The 19,153-nt window shown below is 35.6% G+C and overlaps 1 protein-coding gene across 1 annotated transcript in view; it reads right to left on the bottom strand.

The window, feature by feature from the left end:
- The window catches only part of THSD7A (thrombospondin type 1 domain containing 7A), a 460,784-nt gene that overhangs the window by 43,303 nt on the left and 398,328 nt on the right, over positions 1 to 19,153 (bottom strand). Inside the window, exons 12-13 of the mRNA XM_082472820.1 lie at positions 16,853 to 17,047; positions 15,119 to 15,382 (exon numbers count right to left, since the gene is read on the bottom strand). Of these exons, the coding sequence (XP_082328946.1) occupies positions 15,119 to 15,382; positions 16,853 to 17,047 (459 nt within the window). The remainder of the gene's footprint in view (positions 1 to 15,118; positions 15,383 to 16,852; positions 17,048 to 19,153) is intronic.

Below are 19,153 nucleotides of genomic sequence, written 5' to 3'. Positions count from 1 at the left end.
ATACAGAGAGATAACTGACAAGTGCAAGGTCACACAGTAAGAGATAGGGATAGGATTTCTGAGGTCTAGTCTAGTACTCATTCCATCAAATCACACAGTCAATTAACTTAAGAGTCTACAGATTTATTTTGAGAAATGGGAGCATTTTCCTTGACCAGTCCCTCACTACCAACTTGGCATTTCACAGTATCAGTTTATCACTATTGTTCTCAAGGCAAATAAGTGGAAAGAGCAAAATTCCTCTGGTCAAGAGTCGTCTGTCATACTATGCGGAGTGGTTGTTCTTGAAACAAGAAAACACTCTGTTCTTACCATTTTACATCAACATCAAAGATTCGATTTTGAAAATCATTATAATGTAAACAACTTATACTAGGAACTCTAGGTAGATTTTTAAAAATTTTATTGAGACACAATTTATATACTATAAAAATCAGCTCACGTTCTGGTCTTTAATATAGTCTGAGTTATGCAACCATGACCACCATCTAGTTTCAGAACATTTTCATTACCACGGAAAGAAACTCTATACCTATTAGCAGTCATTTCCCATTTTCCCCTCCCTGGCAACCACTAATCTACTTTATATCTCTAAGAATTCACCTATTCTGAACAATTTATAAAATGAAATCAAACATTATGTTTTATGATTGGCTTCTTTCATTTAATGTAATGTTCTCTGGGTTTTTCTATGGTATAGCATGTGTTAGTACTTCATTCCTTTTTATTAACCAAATAGTATTCCATTGTATAGATATATCATATTTTTTTATCCTTTCATCAGCTGATGGACATTTTAGTTGTTTCCACATTTTGTATATTATGAATAATGCTGTGAATATTTGTGTACAAGTTTCTGTATAGACAAGTTTTCAGTTCTCTTGGGTATATATCTTAGAGTGTATTTAACTTTTTGTAGACGTGCCAAACTATTTTCCAAAGTGACTGTACCATTTTACAATTACACTAGCAAGGTATGAGTGTTCCAATTTCTACATTTGTCAAAACTTATTATGTCTTTTTTATTTTAGTGTCCTTTGAAGAAAAAAACTTTTAAATGTTAATGAAGTCCAATTTATCTATTTTTACTTCGGTTGCTTGTGCTTTGATGTCCTATCTAGGAAACCATTATCTAATCCAAGGTCATAAAGATTTACACCCATTTTTTTCTTCTAAGAGTTTTATAGTTTTAGTTCTTATATTTAAGTATATGATTCATTCTGAGTTATTTTTGTATATGTTAAAACATAGGCAGTCCAATTTCATTCCTCTGTATGTGATTACCAAGTTATCCCAGGCCCATTTGTGGAAAATACTATTTTTTCTACAGTGAATTGTTTTTGTACCCTTGTTGATAATCAGTTGACTATAAATGTAAGGGTTTATATCTGGATTCTAAATATCACTCCACTGATCTCTATACCAGCACCACACTGTCTTGATTACTGTCACTTTGTAGTACGTTTTGAAATCAGAAAGTCTGAGTCTTCCTTTGTTCTTTTTCTTCCAAGAAAGTTTTGGGTCCCTTACATTTCCACATACATCTTTGAATCAGCTTGTCAATTTTTGCCCCAAATGGCAGATTTTGATAGGAATTGTGATGAATAGTTTGATCAATTTGGGAGTATTGCTATCTTAACAATCCAGGTACATGGAATTTCTTTCCATTTATTTAGGTATTCTTTAATTTCTTTCAATGATGTTTTGTAGTGTTTAGTGTATGTCTTGCACTTCTTTTCTTAAACTTATTCCTAAGTATTTTGTTCTTTTTATTCTAGGCAGATTTAAAAGAGAGCCAACAAACAGTGATTTCTTTTATTACAGTGAAATAAGACCACCTAAAAACCAGTATGACAGATCTAATCTATAAGCTTGTGCCCAAAGTGTCCTGACTTGATACAGTGTTAAAAAGCTAACCAACTTACTACATAGTATTTCCTAGCCTTGCTTTATAAATTACCTGGAACACATGTTAAAAGTACAGGTTTCTGGCAACCCCAGACATTACAATACAGTTCACTTGGGATAGTACCTGATTTTTGGAAATTAATATATTTTCTTGTGTTTATTCATCACTCCCTCTCTTTTTAATTGAAAATTTTCTTATTAAGGTAATTGTAGACACATATACTTGTAAGAAATAATATAGAGAGGTCCCCTGCATACTTTCCCCAGTTTCCTACAATGGTAACTAAAGTATAATTTCAACCCAGATACTGAGATTGATACAATCCATTGAGTTTATTCAAGTTTCACCAGTTTTACTTGTACTTATTTGTGTGTGTGTGTGTGTGTGTGTGTGTAGGACTGAAATTAAGGAACTCTGTTGTAAGACACAGGAAGAATCAACAAAATCTGGGTGAGAAGTAGTTTTGTGGGATATTTCTCTCTATATTATCTTCTGTATTTTTGTCAAATATACACATCACCTGTTTTAAACTTATTGTAGTCTCGATACACAAAAGTGTATCTTTCAAAAGTATAAAGTTCACTGAACACATGCATGAAACCAACACTACTCCAGAACCCTCTTTTGTGTTGCCTTCCAATCACTACCTCTTCTCACATGGGCAACTACTACCCTGATTTCTTACAACCTAGAACTGTTTTACTTTAAAAAAAATTTATGTAAATGGAATCATACAGTATATACCCATGTGTGCTAGCCTTCTTTCACCCTACGTTGTGATGTGAGATTCATCCATACTGTTGCATGTTGTTGAAGATTATTCATTCTAATTAATGTATAGTACTCTATTGTGTGACTATATTATGGGTTTTTTAATTCATTCTATTGTTTGTGAGCATTTGGGTATTTTTCAATGGCAAGCTATTATCAACTGTACTGCTATGAACATTCTAGAACATGTCTCTTGGTGAACATACGTATGCATTTCTGTTAGGCATATTCCTAGGACTGAATTTGATGCCTCAGAGGATATGCATATTATATCAGCAAATTGTAAGTATAAAAGAAAACTTTTTTAAAAAGATGGGATCATGAATTTGGTATGAAGAGCAGGATGCAATGAAAGAATGCTCAAAAGTGGGAATTAGTCTCAGAGAATCTTCAAGGGGGCAGATGTGTCAGCCGGGGCTTTGCCAGCTGTGAAATACTGAAGACAGAAAGAAGATGTTAATGTTGAGTTTTGAATGTACTTCTGATATTGAAGAAGACTTTTGGAGTATTGATAATAATCCAGAGGGAAGTCCAATAGAGGACTGAAAAAGTACTTTACAATAGTGTTTACCAAAATTTTGAAAAGCATAACTGTTCTTCAAACAGATTACCATGACCTACTTAAAGCTCATACTTTAAGTATGGTTTGAGGTGGGAAAACAAGCCCAGCTCACTATTTTGAGTTAAAATATGTTTCAAATCACATTCTCCTTTTCAATCAACACAGCCAGTAAATAAATCTATAAAGTATGTGATACTTAAAAATGTAACTCCTGATAGGGCCAGTAATAATTTGTGTTTCATAGTAATAGTTTAAGAAATAGAATCAAACTGTACAAATGTCTAAAGTCATTTCCAAATCAATGCCATCTGTAACCAGATTATTTAATGTTTGTAAAAGACAATGAATTAAGAAAAAATCCCAACTATTTCCAAATATTATCAATAGCTTAGTTAAAGGACACTAGTATTTCGAAGGTAATAAATTATTGAAATATTTCTAGAATTGCATTTTCCACCTTGCTAAAGATCAAAATGACTGCAAAAGTAAACCTCTAACCTTTTTGTTATTCAGTAATTATAGTTGAAAATAGAATCACATGATTTTTCATGTCACTACTACAGAGTAACAGATAAATGGAAATTCTTTCTTTCCATTTTATCTGTTGAAGTATTATGGCATTAGTGAAATATGTCATGTCTGACTTGAGTCTGATTCACACTGCACTTTCAAGTAAGCAGATATAAAATTTTTATGTTTGATCTTCCAATAGAATATTCCAGAGAATGTCTCTCAAATAAAACTCAATCCATTAAATTGTTGAAAGATACAGATTAGGCACTGAGATAAAGACAAAACTGCAAGAGTATAATGCTTAGCATTCCATTTTAATCTTCTAATGTGTAACAACATTCAATAATTGCCTGTCATGTTTATCTAGTACAATTAAACTCCTTAATGCTACTAGTGAACTGCTAGATAAGCATTCCCCTGTCTTCTCTGCTACGATCATTTGTGAGGGCAATTAACGCCAAACAATCATGGGGGATAGAGAGACAGAAACATTTGAAGCGTTTTAAGGCTAAATAAACTGCTGGTATCTTGTAGCAATTTATGGCTCCTGAGGAATGCTGGAATAAAATAAATGACTTCACAATTAGGGTGTTAAAACTTTAGTAGCTCAATACTGAACCTGACACATGGAAAAATCAAACTCCTGGCTTCTGATTGTATTTTTTGTATCTATTATCTATTCTGATGTCTGCTTTCAGGTTGAAATGAATACAGAACACTAGCAGGCTTTACGTGGCAACCAGAGGACTTACTGCCTTTGACATATATCCAGTCACCTCATTCATTTGAATTATAAATGTGCAGATAAAGTAGCTTTCAGCAACCCTCACGATTACTATATTGTGCTGTTGAAAGGTGCACTGTTGATAGATTAAAGAATTCATTTTGAAAGCACGTGGAAAATATTGGTTGGTTCTGATTTACAGCTGTGTGAATGAGCAACACTGGCACTCTATCTGATACATCTGGATTAATCTCAAAAGAGACCTGAAAAATCTCTCCTACTTAAATGTGTGTTATATGCACATGACTGCAATCGCAAATGAGAACACTTAGCTAGAACTTTATCTACTGTGGTCCCTGTGGATTTGAAAATACTGAAAAAAATCATTTAAAAATATTTTCAAAATGAACAGAATATTCTTTTGTAATTATATATTAAGAACTGATAACTTGAAAAGCTGCAGAAACTAAGCTACTCTGTATATATCCAAACTCCTATAATCAACTGTTCTACCCAGATTCTTATATTCAATGTATGAAAAGTTATGAATCAACACTGGGCAATCAAAATTTTCATAGTGAAGTGTTCAGGTAAATTTATGTAACTGCAATGAAATGCTATTTTATTTATATTTATTTGTTTTATAGACATATGAAGGCATGTCTCTTCATATCTGCTAAATACCTACAGATTTTCTCAGAAAATTTCAACATTGTTTTTTTTTTTTAATAATTTTATTTATTTTTTACTTTTGGCTGGGTTGGGTCTTCATTGCTGCACGCAGGCTTTCTCCAGTTGTGGTGAGCAGGGGCTACTCTTCGTTGTGGTGCACGGGCTTCTCATTGCGGTGGCTTCTCCCATGGCAGAGCACGGGCTCTAGGTGCACGGGCTTCAGTAGTTGTGGCACGAGAGCTCGGTAGTTGTGGCTCACGGGCTCTAGAGCGCAGGCTCAGTAGTTGTGGCACATGGGCTTAGTTGCTCCGTGGCATGTGGGATCTTCCCGGACCAGGGCTCGAACCCATGTCCCCTGCATTGTCAGGTGGATTCTTAACCACTGCGCCAGTAAGGAAGCCCTCAACATTAGTTTTAATTGCTGTGGGATTTTGTAGCTGTTGCTATTCCAATACTGGGAGATTACCCAATGACTAGGCACCTTCAGATTCAGGTAGCATACCTATGTATGAGTTCACCATCAAGGCCATTTCTTATAGCAAACTCTAAAACTCTGTGCTGTATAACAAAGACTTTGGCTGGTCTGTTTCCCCGATTCCTGGGAGGCAGCCTCTAAGCCCTGAAATTTCCTGAGTGATAGGAGTATCTCTGTTATTCTTGTTGGACCTCTTGGACTACATGTGAAATTATGATAAGAAGATGTCTAAGGAAGGGGTAATGATTATACAACCAAACCAAAGACCAACCATGTGTTTAAAAGGTTGGGACTTTAAGCCACTTGATATCCTCCCAAACTCTGGGGAGAGGAGATTGAGTTCAACTGTGTGGTCAATGATTCAATTGATGCCTACATAATACAACCCCCCAGAAAGCTCTGGATACAAAAGCTCAGGCTGGTAAAGCACATCCATGGGCCAAGAGGGTGATGCCTCCTAGCTCCATGGGGAGACAATATGGACGCCTTGGTTTGGGACCTTCCCAGCCCTCGTCTATGTGTCTCTTCTATCAACTGCTTCTGATTTTTATCCTTTTGCTATAATAAAACTGTAATTGTAATGGTGCTTTCCTGAGTTCTCTGAATCATCCCAGTGAATTATTGAACCTGAGGGGGTACTGGGAATCCCCAAATCTGTAGCCAGCTGGTCAGAAGTGAGGTTGACCTGGGGACCCTGAAAGTGCACAGCTTGTGTCTGAAGTGAGAGCAGTCTTGCAGAGGACTGAGCCCCTAACCTGTGAAGTTTGGCCCAAATCCAGGTGGTTAGTGTCAGAATTGCATTCTACTTTCAGATGTATATTTTATTAAAAAAGGAAATAAACTTATTTATGAAAGAGCCCGTATCTATAGTTTATTTATTCAGCCAAATTAAAACTTTGGGAATAATTACATACAGTAAGGCATTTATGGGCTTTCCCCCCCAAATTTAACATTTATAACTTTAACTAATATTAAAATATTAACTAATATTAAAAATCAGCCCGTGAGCCACAACTGCTGAGCCTGCGCGTCTGGAGCCTGTGCTCCGCAGCAAGAAAGGCCACGATGGTGAGAGGCCCGCGCACCGCGATGGAGAGTGGCCCCCGCTTGCCGCAACTAGAGGAGGCCCTTGCACAGAAACAAAGACCCAACACAGCCAAATAAATAAATAAATAATAATTAAAAGTGCTAATAATTTTAGAAAAAAAAAAATCAGAAAAAAGTTCTAAGAACCCACTTTGGAAGTAGGGCTTTGTCAGCAATATAAACATCATATTTGATGGAGTGTTCAGATTATGAAGTAACGGGAAACAAATTAACTTTGAAATTTAGTAGAGTGATTTTTTTTTTAACTTGATCCAATGCAGGGCATTGTTCTTTCAGTCAACAAGAATCATATACTGACACTGAAGTATTTCCAAAGGATAACCTTTAAACACTAGTTTGCTGGATTCTAGTAAGTGTTAAACATAATTTTTATAAAAAGCATTCTGTGGTCATGTAAGTTGGAAAATTGTTGCGTTAAGCAGGTCTCTTCACCCCGAGCCTTCTTTTTTTTTTTTTTTTTTTTGCTGATATGAACTGTGAATCTCTAGGAGAATGACTCAGACACTGCATTCTATGCTTATTAGCTTTTTCCTATAGCATCTCACTGGACCAGTGAGAAATAGATCAACAGATCATCATGATACATTGTAATTATAATGCATTAAAACTGGATTCATGTTTTGAGCTGTACAGAGTTTTAATGTTTAATCAGGCCTTTTTATGTCCATTTCCAGATACGGAAAAAAATGCAAAAGTCAACAAACAAAATACAAAACCCCCAAACTTAAGAAAGTTTCTTCTTAAATTATTTTATACTTTAAAGTTTTAAAGCATTAAAGGTCAAACCTATGGCAAAGGGAGAGGAAACTTATGCAGATAAACTTCCTGAAATTTTTTTTAATGACTATTTTAAACAACCATTTTGTTTTCTGTAAATTAACTAAAATTTCCTGTAAGGGCTAAATTGGCCTTCAGTGCGACTAAGAAGAAATGGGAGAAACATGAAGAGTAACTACAGGTAAAGATCTTCCTTTCAAATTTAACTTTAAAATGCCCACAAATGTGTTGGTGTGCTCTCAGGTTACTTTTTGAGCCCATTGATATGGCTTATGTCTAATATATAGTGCCTTCTTCATGCATTTACCAAAAAAAATTCCTTATGCATAAGCTTTACTCACTACATGACCATTTTGATGATGCTTTGAAGTAGAAAAAGACCTATGTTTTAAGACCTATGTTTTAAGAATGAGACTAAACTCAACTAATGGGACATAGAGCTATACAATTATTTTGGATTGCAGGACATTAATGTAACAGGAATCTATATGAGGGTCAGTATCTTTATGAATTATGAAACCTTATAACACAACATAAGTAATGAACAACTCTGTGATTAATATCAATAACATTATCATAGAGATCAGCAAGATTACCACTCCTAGCCATTTCACTGAAATTAGCGTTATCCTTCCTCTAAGGCATTAAGAGGAAAACTGGGTCAGAGGCCAATAGAAAGGATGTGGAGTAAAACATAATAGCAGAAATTGTTGATAAAGGCAAAGATAAACAAATTTTTTTGTTGCTGTTGCAAATAATGAATTGTTCTTGGCAGTTAAATTTATTTTAAGCAGTGAAACACTTTCTTCCTAAAAAGCTGGAAAGCCCAGTAGGTGTATGGGATATTCTGGAGGCTATGTTTGACAGCCTGGCCTGAGGGGCTCCATGGAGCCCAGTTTGAAAACCTTGTAAGTAAGTAACAGATGAGTTGAGGTCTCCGTGACATGGAGCACACAGAATCAAACGATAACACCAGATGTTTTCCCATCACACACGACATGATGGTAGCTGCAGGAAAATTCCAAGGGAAGTCTCCCTCATCACCTCTCTAGTCCTCCTTCAGGCGTCCTGTTAGAAAATAATGCTGGTATCCACACCTTATTTAAATTTGACCCTAGACACCTGCTTCCTTTTTGTACCCACATATCCATAATAGCCCCTTCTTTATTTCCCTGGTTCTTTAAACTTGCAACTGCTACTTCAGGAAAAGTCTGTTCCTCACTCCCTGCCTGTCTTTTACATTTGAAAGGAGAAAGATCTCAATTGTGAATGATGACTGCAAAAGCAATACTAGCTTCATCTGTACTATCAAATGAAAGATTTAAATTCTGAAATGAATTAGACATTAAAAAAAAATACTACCAACTGAAAAAGCTTTTCAGAGAAATCAGAACTCCATTTCAGCTTATTTACAAAACTCTATTGCCTTTTCTCCCTGGTTTAATTAAACATGCTCTTCCTCAAATACAAGCATCCACTACGATAGGGCACAATTTCTCACTCAATTTTGTTTCTAATTAACCTCTAATATTAAACTTATATCATCTTCTATAGAATCCCATTACAAAAAGGAATACATTGCACGTATATTATGGTTGAGTGGTCATGTAGGTTATCCTCAGAATCTACGCTCCTCATATTCATAATTATTTTTATCAGATGTACCCTGAGTTCCACAATGTCTTAAAAGTACATGCTCTTGAACTAAAATCTACTTGTAGATTGAGTACTCTCTGAATTTTAAAAAATTCGATTGGGCACTTGTACCACAAATACACCCAGGATGTATTCCTTTTCTAAGTTTTGTTGATGGTCTTTTTTTTGTTCCTGTAAATTCTAATAGAAAAAATCCCCACACCTGTGGCATGTATACTAGAGTTTCTGACTGAATAAGGCAGCATCTGGTATTTACAGTTCTTTACAACATCAAGGGATGTCATTTAAACATGATACCTGCTTTAAAATCATCCACATCATAACTTCGGGAGGCTGATGAAATAGGATGTAGATCGCTTAGGTTTTTAGGCAATAATGTTAAATGCTGCCATATAAGGGTCAGCTATAGTTATAATATGAAAATATTTTATTAAAAAGCTTTTGTTTCACTTGTAAAATTTGTAGAGCTTTCTTTTTATTGTAATACTTAGTGCTGTAGTGCAAACTACCTATGAAACAACCTGTAAGAAAGACTTTGAGTGCTAGCAAGGGTTTTGCAAAATATCAAATTTTAATGGGCATACTTTGAATCCTACAGATGCTTACAAAACCAACTGATAAAGCCATTCATTAATGTTCAGAAGGTTCTCTGTAATATCATTCGTAAACATACTAGGCAAAGAGAGAAAGCTTTAATTAAGAATTAATATAAATCATTATATTTAAAAATTAATGTTAAAGGGAAATTAATCTTACACTAATAAGGCATTAGACAAACTATGCTGAACAATTCAATAGTGACTACAGTTAAAAGACAAACTGAAATAATTAAAAGGGTGTAATGTGACCTAAAATAAGTAGTACAGCTGTTTAAATGCCAGCATGATGGTCAAATGGCAGTACAAAGTCCTGAGAATTTTAGAGTCATTGGATCATGAATACTGAGTGCACAAAGTCAAATGCACACAACACTTCAATATAATATTGTATTCTGTTTATGAATACAGCAGTAAATAAACCCAGAGCTCTCTCTTATTTCTCTATCTGAACCAAAAAAGACTTTCCTCAGGGCAGTCATTAACTTGCCAATATCCTTTCCACAGAAGATCCTATAGACTCATTCTGTTTTCAAAATCATACCTAAACAGGCATTCACTTTATAAAGACCCATCTTTACAAATTTCAAAAGTTTCCTAATGTTCTCTTGCCCACAACTGGTAAGCAAGTGAACTATCTCCTGTGAGGTGTTGATTATTTTGCCTAAGACAGCATCACACTGTGATCCTCTAGGAAATGATCTTCATAGGCCTTTCGCACCAAGGTTAATAAAGCTCACGATCCCTACCAAACCCTGTGAGTGTCTGCATGACCCAGGGAAGTAGTCTTAAACTTTAAATGTGTTATAGAACCCCCTGGGGACCTTGTCAGAATGCAGATTCCCATTCAGCAGGTCTGCAATGTAGGTTGAATTTTGCATTTCCAATGGTTTTTTCCTGTGACGCCTACGCTGCTGCTCTGTAGATGGCACTCTGAGTAGGAAGGGTTTAAATCCTAGTTGGCAAATGACAGCCCAGGCTGACAGCCTGTTTTTGTAAATAAAGTTTTACTGGAACATAATTGTGTAATTCACTCATATATTGTCTATGGCTGCTTTCATTCTATAACTGCAGAATTGGATAGTTGTTACAGAGACTTTTTAGCCTGCAGAGCCTGAAATATTTGCTATCTGGACCTTTAGGAAAACATTTGGTAACAAGTAATCTAACCAAATAGCTGATTCTTGAGTTTCCTCATGGGCTCTCCAAATTGGTATTTGATAGGTATCAAAGCAACATATTACTTTTAGGCGATAGGATACCTATGTATATTAAACAGCAGGTGCTCAGGAAGAACAGTCACATCAGATAGGCCTTTCTGCTTACTTGATATTAACAGATGATAAAATATCACAAATAAAATTGAATTCAATTTTAGAATATCTATTGATAGTACATTATGGCTTAAACTCCCTATAAGGAACAGCAAAGACAAATTTGCTGAGAGTAAAGATTCAAGAGAAGTGTCTGGAAGGAATTATGTAACTCAAAGGGCTGAAGACTTCAGCATCTGACATTTTTACACTTTATCCAATTCGCCTTCAAAGTGTTCCTTTGAGATAAATCTAATAGAAATGTTATTGCTTATTTTCTCAAGGAAAGATGAGTGGACACAAAGGAGAATTAAATGAACATTCCATACTCCCAATTAAAGTTGTAAACACAGGCTGGGAAAAAGCAAGTTGTCACAATTACTAATATAAACCAAGAGATTAAGCTGTTGTCCAAATCTGGTGTTGTACAAAGCAGGCAATTCTGAACAATAAGCTTTAAACTGGAATAAAGAGACTTACCAATATCGATATTACTGGACTAATTCAGTGGAATGGGTGTGTGACTATTATTTCTTCTACCTACCAATTAGTAGGAGGAGAGAAGCATAAATATTTGATGAATATCATATAGAAAGTTTGTGGCATGTATATAGTTTATTCCAAAGATCTTAGTTGTTCTCAATGATCTGTTTGATTATATTCCAGAACTGTGACACAGAGGGAAGGACACTGTCTTGGAAAAAAGGAAGCGTCCAAGCCTGATTGTGGATCAAATACAGCTACAAAAATTCTCTCCACCTCTTCACTCACTCATTCATTCTTTCTACAAATATTTACTGAGCACCTACTGTTCTAGGTGCTTGGGATACATGAGTGAATAAAGTAGTCCAAGATGCCCTCACCAATCTACATTTTTGTACAGGATGAAACATAAATAATAAATACAATAAATAAGTAAATTATATGGTATGTTATAGAGTGATACATGCTTTTGAAATACAAAAAGTAGAGCAGAAGAAGAGCTTTTGGGAGATCTGGGTAGGATTGAGGGGCAGCATAATAAAATTCTATCACTTATGTTTAAATGAAAATCTTGTACACGTGTACCTTGCATAAGCTAGGTTACCTCTAACATTCTTTAAAATATCAAGATTAAATGATATAATAAAAAAAAGTTCCAGAAATTCTACCTCTTGTTCTGTGAAATTTTAGAAGTGATTAACTTGAGAAGTACCTAGTACTATGTGCCAAGGCAATCAATTTCTAGTGAACCAATTAATTAAGATCTCAGAGTATTCTAGCAGTAAGTAGAAAATGTGTAATTTGGTTTTTTAATGATTTATAATCTGTTGCTAATAGTGACACCATTCAAGATTTCATACCAAAAGTAAATATACATAATTTGTATTATGATATCAGGATAGATAAATGCCAAAAATGTATTTATATATCAACATTTGTGCAGGAACTATATTTAATACCATATATCAGGATGGATGAACACTTATGTGGCTCCCAAGGTATACTTTAAGATCTGATTTTTGGAGTATCGATATATTGCATTTCAGTACAGAGTCTATTCTTATGAGAAATTCCAGACATAATAGAATTGTGCCTCGAGTTTCAGACATTAAAAAAAAAAAAAAAAGGGTGACCAAATGGGAAATGACCTAAAATAATATACTTAAGCTGATGAAAGTCAAACTGTTTTATCAGTATAATAACTGATAATATGATCTACAGATGGATAACACAGATTAAGTAGAAATGCCATAAGGCCACTACTGAATAGGGTAGGAGATTAGTGTCTTTGTACTGCATACACGTGGGGATCAATTTTATGTTTAAACTGGAAGCCGTAAGAGACTTTTTCTTGAAAGCCACTTTAAACCCCATTCCCACCATTCATCTGGAAGCTGCTTTGGCTGAGCAAAGGCAGTGGTCATAGAAACTGCAAGTTAGCGCATGCCTAGGATAGAGCATCAAAGTGACAGCACTCCACTATCACTATCGGCATTGACAGAACAGCAGCAGTAATTCCCAAGAAATCAGGCAAGAGACACTCAATTTCCTCAGACTTTGAGTAAAAATGTTAGTAGACGCTAAAATATCCCGTTGGACATCCATCTTAGATCAGATTTAAGGAGAAAGGAGTGATGTTGGATAGACACAAAGAACTAAACTGGAACAGTTCACTTAAACATCTTAGATCCTTTCACAATCTCCATGAAGTTCAGTGCTGCCAGGGACCCATCTTTTTTTCTACATGTGCTTTTCTTCTAGAATATACTACTGAATTCTTCATGCTTTGAATTGACAGTGCTAAGGCAGAAAGTCTACTGCCTTTGGTCAATTTCAGTTTTTCTGTACTTTTACTTTTTTCAAGGGATCAAACATTTTCGTGAGAGTCACAAGATATTTTTAAAGTTGTTTTTTTTTTTCTAAAAATAAGATTGACTCAAGTGTCTTACTGAAGCTCTCATGCATCTAATTAACAGGTCAAGGTAAAGTGAGAATATATGAGAGTCATTTTGAAAGCTCAAAGGTTATGTTAAAAACAAATGATTATCTTGGTGATTCACTATGCATAACAATTTAAAATGTGAGCAAACACTTACATGCTACATTTCAGGAGAAACATTTTTAAAGTGATCTTCACTTTTACATTTTAATGACTAACTATGATCTTCTACATTATTATATCAGCTCAGAATGAGAAGTGCATTTACATTTTTCCTGGTATCTAATTAATAGCACCTATGTTATTTGATATAGGGAATAAAAAACTCAATTACTCTTACAGAAGTTTTTCAAGGCTTACTAAACTCTTTTTAGTTATTGTTCTAAATGCATGGGATAATCTTAAACATAGCAATGCATGCATGCAAAATACTTATATCTAGAGCTTCAACATAAAGGACTCTTATGATGGGGGCTTATATCACTAAGACTTTGATAAAACAGTAATTATGAGATAAGGTAAAAAAATAAAAGTCAGGGTTTTGGGAAACTGTTTTGGGGACAGATTTAAGAGATTCCATAAATGTGTCACCATGATACCCCATAATGGTTTATATATGTGAGATGGTCCTATTAGTTCATGTTGTTTTCTGAACCATATAATAAAAATGGAGGAGCACTTTTCCAACAGCAGAAGTTACTTCAGCAAGGTTGGAGGGTAACTACCATATCCCTCTCTCCCAGTAATTTAACTTATCTTTGTTAGGTCACCTCCGTGAAGAGAGGGGAATCAGTGTCCAGTGTTTGCAAATATGTGACATCCGCGATTCAGGCTGACCCACTATAAACTGATCTCATTCCATAATAAAAGGACAGATACATTAACATAAAACAATGAAGAAATATTGCTTAAGGCTGACTGTATTATGATGTAGAACCAAAGAGTTCACTGCATACTCTGGTCAAAACCACTCTTTATAAACTTTGGGCAATTCAATTATTGTCACAGTATTTTAGCCTTCTTTTTGATTGTTTGTTTGTTTGTTTGTTTGGAAATCAAAAGTTTCCCAAGTGTATGTACCTTTTTCTAGTTTTGTTTGTTTGGGCCAATCTCAGCTTAATGAGGAATAAAGGAGATGTTTGAGTTTTCACCAACTGCAGCTTTCAGTCTTTCTCCTCTGCCACTTGATATCTTAGGCACGTCGCAAATCTTGCCAGTTCGGTTATTAAAAGTCTGTCTAGTTTAACACTTTATTCTCAAATTAAATTCAATCTTCTCTTCTCCTCCCTCCTTTTCTGTACACGGACTTCGTGTGGATTGCTGAGCCTATTCAGTAGACTCTGGATCTGCCCCAGGGGAGGTTTCTGGCACCATTTTTGCCTACATGTAAGGCTTCCTTATCACCAACTTTGGGACCTAGTTGCCAACTTCTAGACAACAAGTGCCACCGAATGTCCTGTTACATATAAATGATATATCAATACAGACAGAGTGGTGCCCCTAATGCTCAATTTAGAACACACTCCTGTAAACTTTCATTTCTGTCCATTCTGATACACTTGCATTTTACCTCCACCCCCAAAGACAGCAAATGTATAACAGTGAAGAAAAGTTGGATTACCATGGCTGTTACATCTGGATGTCTCCACGAGCCTGCCATTTTGATCGTAGCACGCCATTGCTTGGTAACGATATCCTTGACCACATTCCTTGATGTCTCCTTGTACCTTCATTCCCAGCAACACTTCCACTTTCCCCTCTGGCAAAATGCAGTCTGACCAGTTCCCCACAGGCTGTGCATTATACTTGTCACAGGGACAATACTGCGTCTCAATCAGGGGGTACAAATGAGAATTTTTACATTTTTCCTTCTTTTTACTTTTTCCTGTGGAGAAAATTAAGTTGGAAAATATCAGCATTAATATCAAGCATCCCTAAGTTTTCTCCTTTCCTAAACTTCCTTTATCTTTAACCGTATTCAACAGTAGCCTATAAATAAATGCTATTTTCCCCCCTCCGTAGCGCTTTCTATGTAGGCTTTTGTTAGAACTGGGTGCTTTGCATAGTGAAATTTCTCTTATTTTCTCACTTAAAAATAGCCCATTTTGAATAAGGCACTAACTGTTGTGCTGAATTTTACACTCCTCAAAATGATTAAAATCCTCTCAAGTGATCATGTGCTTTCACTGACTGGGGAGTTTGAGGTAACTGCACAATTCTCTCCTTTATAACATGTGCAAAAATATGAAATGGAGAGAGAGAGTCACTGCACTGACATGCACAGTTAAGTAACTCTGTTGTTAAATCCGAATAGATGGCTTAGTTATACAGGATTACGATTCAGAAAGTGAGATTTTTGCATTTACTTTTCTGATTGTGATTTTGCATCTTTCAGTATTTCTGAAAAATAATCACTTTGACATACTTGGTGATTAATGTAGGAAATAATAATATTCAAAATGAAGATATTTAATATCACAATAAAAATATTAGAAATGGTTTGTGTATAAATCTAAATAAATTCCCTTTTAAAATAAAAAACCTTGAGTATAACAGTAATATGTGCCTGAAAAATATCGTTATTTTAATTAGATCATAATTTATATTATGTCATATATGTTATATACTTTAAATTATACTGCATGTAACTAATTACATATGTTTTACATATATTTATCTCTAACTTTCATAAGCTGCCTTATATAATTTTCAACAGTCTTCATTATGACAGCTGGATCATTTTACAACTTTAAATTCTGAATACTCTACTAGCACCAATATTTTTAGGTTTCTTTTGCCACTGATAATATTTTTGAGTGCATCAGAGTTTAGTTCATTATGACGGCTCCTGTTTCTGCTCGTTATATTACAGCTTTTTGTCATTGTGACTACCTTTTAAAATGTGTTTTCAGGTACAGAATTAATGCCATATTTCTCTTCCAGGATATGAAGGATAATCTGAGGCTGTGACAGTGAGAATGGCTTAAGAAAGTGAAGTGGCAACCTTTCCCCTTATTCCTAAAAAACTCTTCTCCAAGTACTTCACTGTCTGTAGGTAATCCACCAAAGGTACATGTTTAAACCAAAAATTAATCTACCGCGTATTGTATAGGGAGACAGAGTTCAGTTTTCAAGGCTACTTTTTCTTTCTACTAAAGGTACATAATGCATCTGTCACTGCCAACTGACATCAAAATACGGCTCCGAATCCATTGCCGTATTATGTGTTAGTGTAACAATAATAACGCATATCTGTGCATTTTCCAAATACATTGTCAGAACTATCTTGGCCTGACTTTTTACTGTGTTTTTCCGCCTTGACAAGTGTTGGCTTTGGCATCCCAATTATTCTTACCAACAATGGTGCGCTTTCTGGTCCTAACTGCACCACAGTCTCCATTGCATGAAGAAAACTTGGACCAGCTGGTAAACTGACAGTCATCTTGGCAGGGGATCTGGCAGGCTTGGGTGAGGGCTGGCACGGGGCCTGCATACCGGAGACATTCATGGATACCAGTCTGTCCACCATCTTGCTTTCGACAAGTAATGGCTAAAGGAAAAGCAAAAAGCTGTTTATCATGAATCTGAATGTCTGTAATCACTCTGTAATTTAGGAATTAACCTAACATTTCTTACTCAGTCAAAGGAGTCCTCTTTTAATTCTTTATTTGCAGCAGAAATCTGGTAGGAGTGTTTTTAGTAATCACAGTAGTCATTAAATTGATCCTATAGGATTTTTTAAATAACAGATAACCCTCAGACACACACACACACACACACACACACACACACACACACACACACACACACACTTAGCAGTTTTTATTAGATGCTATTAAGGATTTCACGTCACATGTGGAATATACTTAGAAATGAATTAAGAGACAAATAAATAATACATGGGTTCTGATAATAGTTTATGTTGAACTAAACATATTCATGGTGGTGCTGGGAGACACCGCATACCTTTAATAGTTGTTTTCATACCGTTGTCCACTCTGGGATTGCTATACAGAAGGGTCTTAATGGCAGCAAATTGGTTGGAAGGTTTGGGTGGAGAGAGAACACTTATGAAACTTGTGAAGCTCCATTTGCATAGAAAGCATGTTTTTGTTTTTTAAATTACGCTCAAAGTTTGTTGTGATGGCTTTGAAGTGGTTAGTGGTTAATGGGAGGAGGTGGTGTCAAAGTTCCCCACTTCCCTGTGTGTACAAATTCTTCACACGCACAAAGAACAACCATGAATTTAAAATGAAGACAAAAACTTTTAGCAATCTTAATCTATCATATCATAATTGACATTTCCAACAATTACATATGGACTCTCCAAAAACAGTCAAATAATTTTGGCTTATATATATTATTTTCCCCAAGACATTGTTCTACTGAATTTTTTAAACCAAGTCATAGTTGTATTATGTATTGAACATAAATGTAGAATTGTTTAAAGGTAACAGGTCTTAATGAAAAAGAGCAAGTGATGTTTAAGTCCTGTTTCTCCCTCAGCCATTTCCCACTGTTGGTTTTAGAAATACTTCATTTTTTTATTGAGGAAGCAGATGAAACATTTAGACCTCGGTCCTGAAGTTAAGTCTTCATTGAACTAGCTTAAATGGCCCAGTCAGACTGATTTACATGGCACTTTCAGGTTTGTGGTCTCGGCTGACACTGCAGCTGGTCTCTGCCCTGCTCAGAATTCTATCATCATGAAACTAAGATGAAGGAGCCTGGCATTTTGATCCTAAATTACAGTTAGGGCACACAGGGCCCCAGGTTGGACAAGACTCTCTGGATCTGTACACTAAAACTTAACACCCAGTAGTATAGGACTGTGTGATGGGGTGTGTAAAAAGATTTAACTGTTTTAGCAAAGGAAGCCTTTCTCTGTGTAGGTGAACACAACTTGTCACAACTGCTGTAGGAAAAGTTACATAATTGTGCAAATGTAGGTGAAAACTCACCTATCTCTTAGCTATAGATATCTCTTCATTTAATATGCGCAACATTGGAAGAGCCAATTTGTATGACTAGACAGCGGTCCCTGAATTTTACAGATATGAAAACCTGGTTGAGTGGACTGTAGTAGCCTTTAGGAAGGTTATATGACAGGAAAAAATATTAAGTGCTCCAGAGAGACTCTCACCACTTGGGAGAGGAGTTGTCTGGTGCACTGTGGTTATCAGACCAGTGTAAGGTAGAGGCTCTCAAATCAAGCTGCGGATAATAATCACCTGGATAGCTTTTGGAAAAATGTCTATGCCCTTGCTAGACTCCAACATTCTGATTTAATTGGTTGAGGACAGGGTCCCAGGCATTAACATCTTTTTAAAGTTCCCTGATGATTCAAACACACAGCAGCAGGTAGTGTATTTCCACTGGCATCAGAAACACCTGGAATGCTATTAAAGTTGAAGATTCTTAGATTCGTTCCAGAGCTCCTGAATGAGATCTCTGGGTGTGAAGTCAAGGAAAATGCATTTCTTTTCAAGTTGCTCAGATGTTCCTTATGCACATTCAAGCTTAAGGCCTATGAGCCTGAGTATTCGAGTCACTAGGCTATGTTTGCCTGAGACTTGTGACTAAAACTGAAGGTCCTTTGGTACCCCCAATCACCCTGGCACTGTGCCAAGCTTTGGGAAACAAAGGCTGAGCATGT

Source organism: Balaenoptera physalus (genome assembly GCF_965194825.1).
Source record: "Balaenoptera physalus genome assembly, chromosome: 8".
NCBI lineage: Eukaryota > Metazoa > Chordata > Mammalia > Artiodactyla > Balaenopteridae > Balaenoptera > Balaenoptera physalus.
Note: the sequence above shows the minus strand (reverse complement) of the source record. Positions and strands in the feature narration are given on the sequence as shown.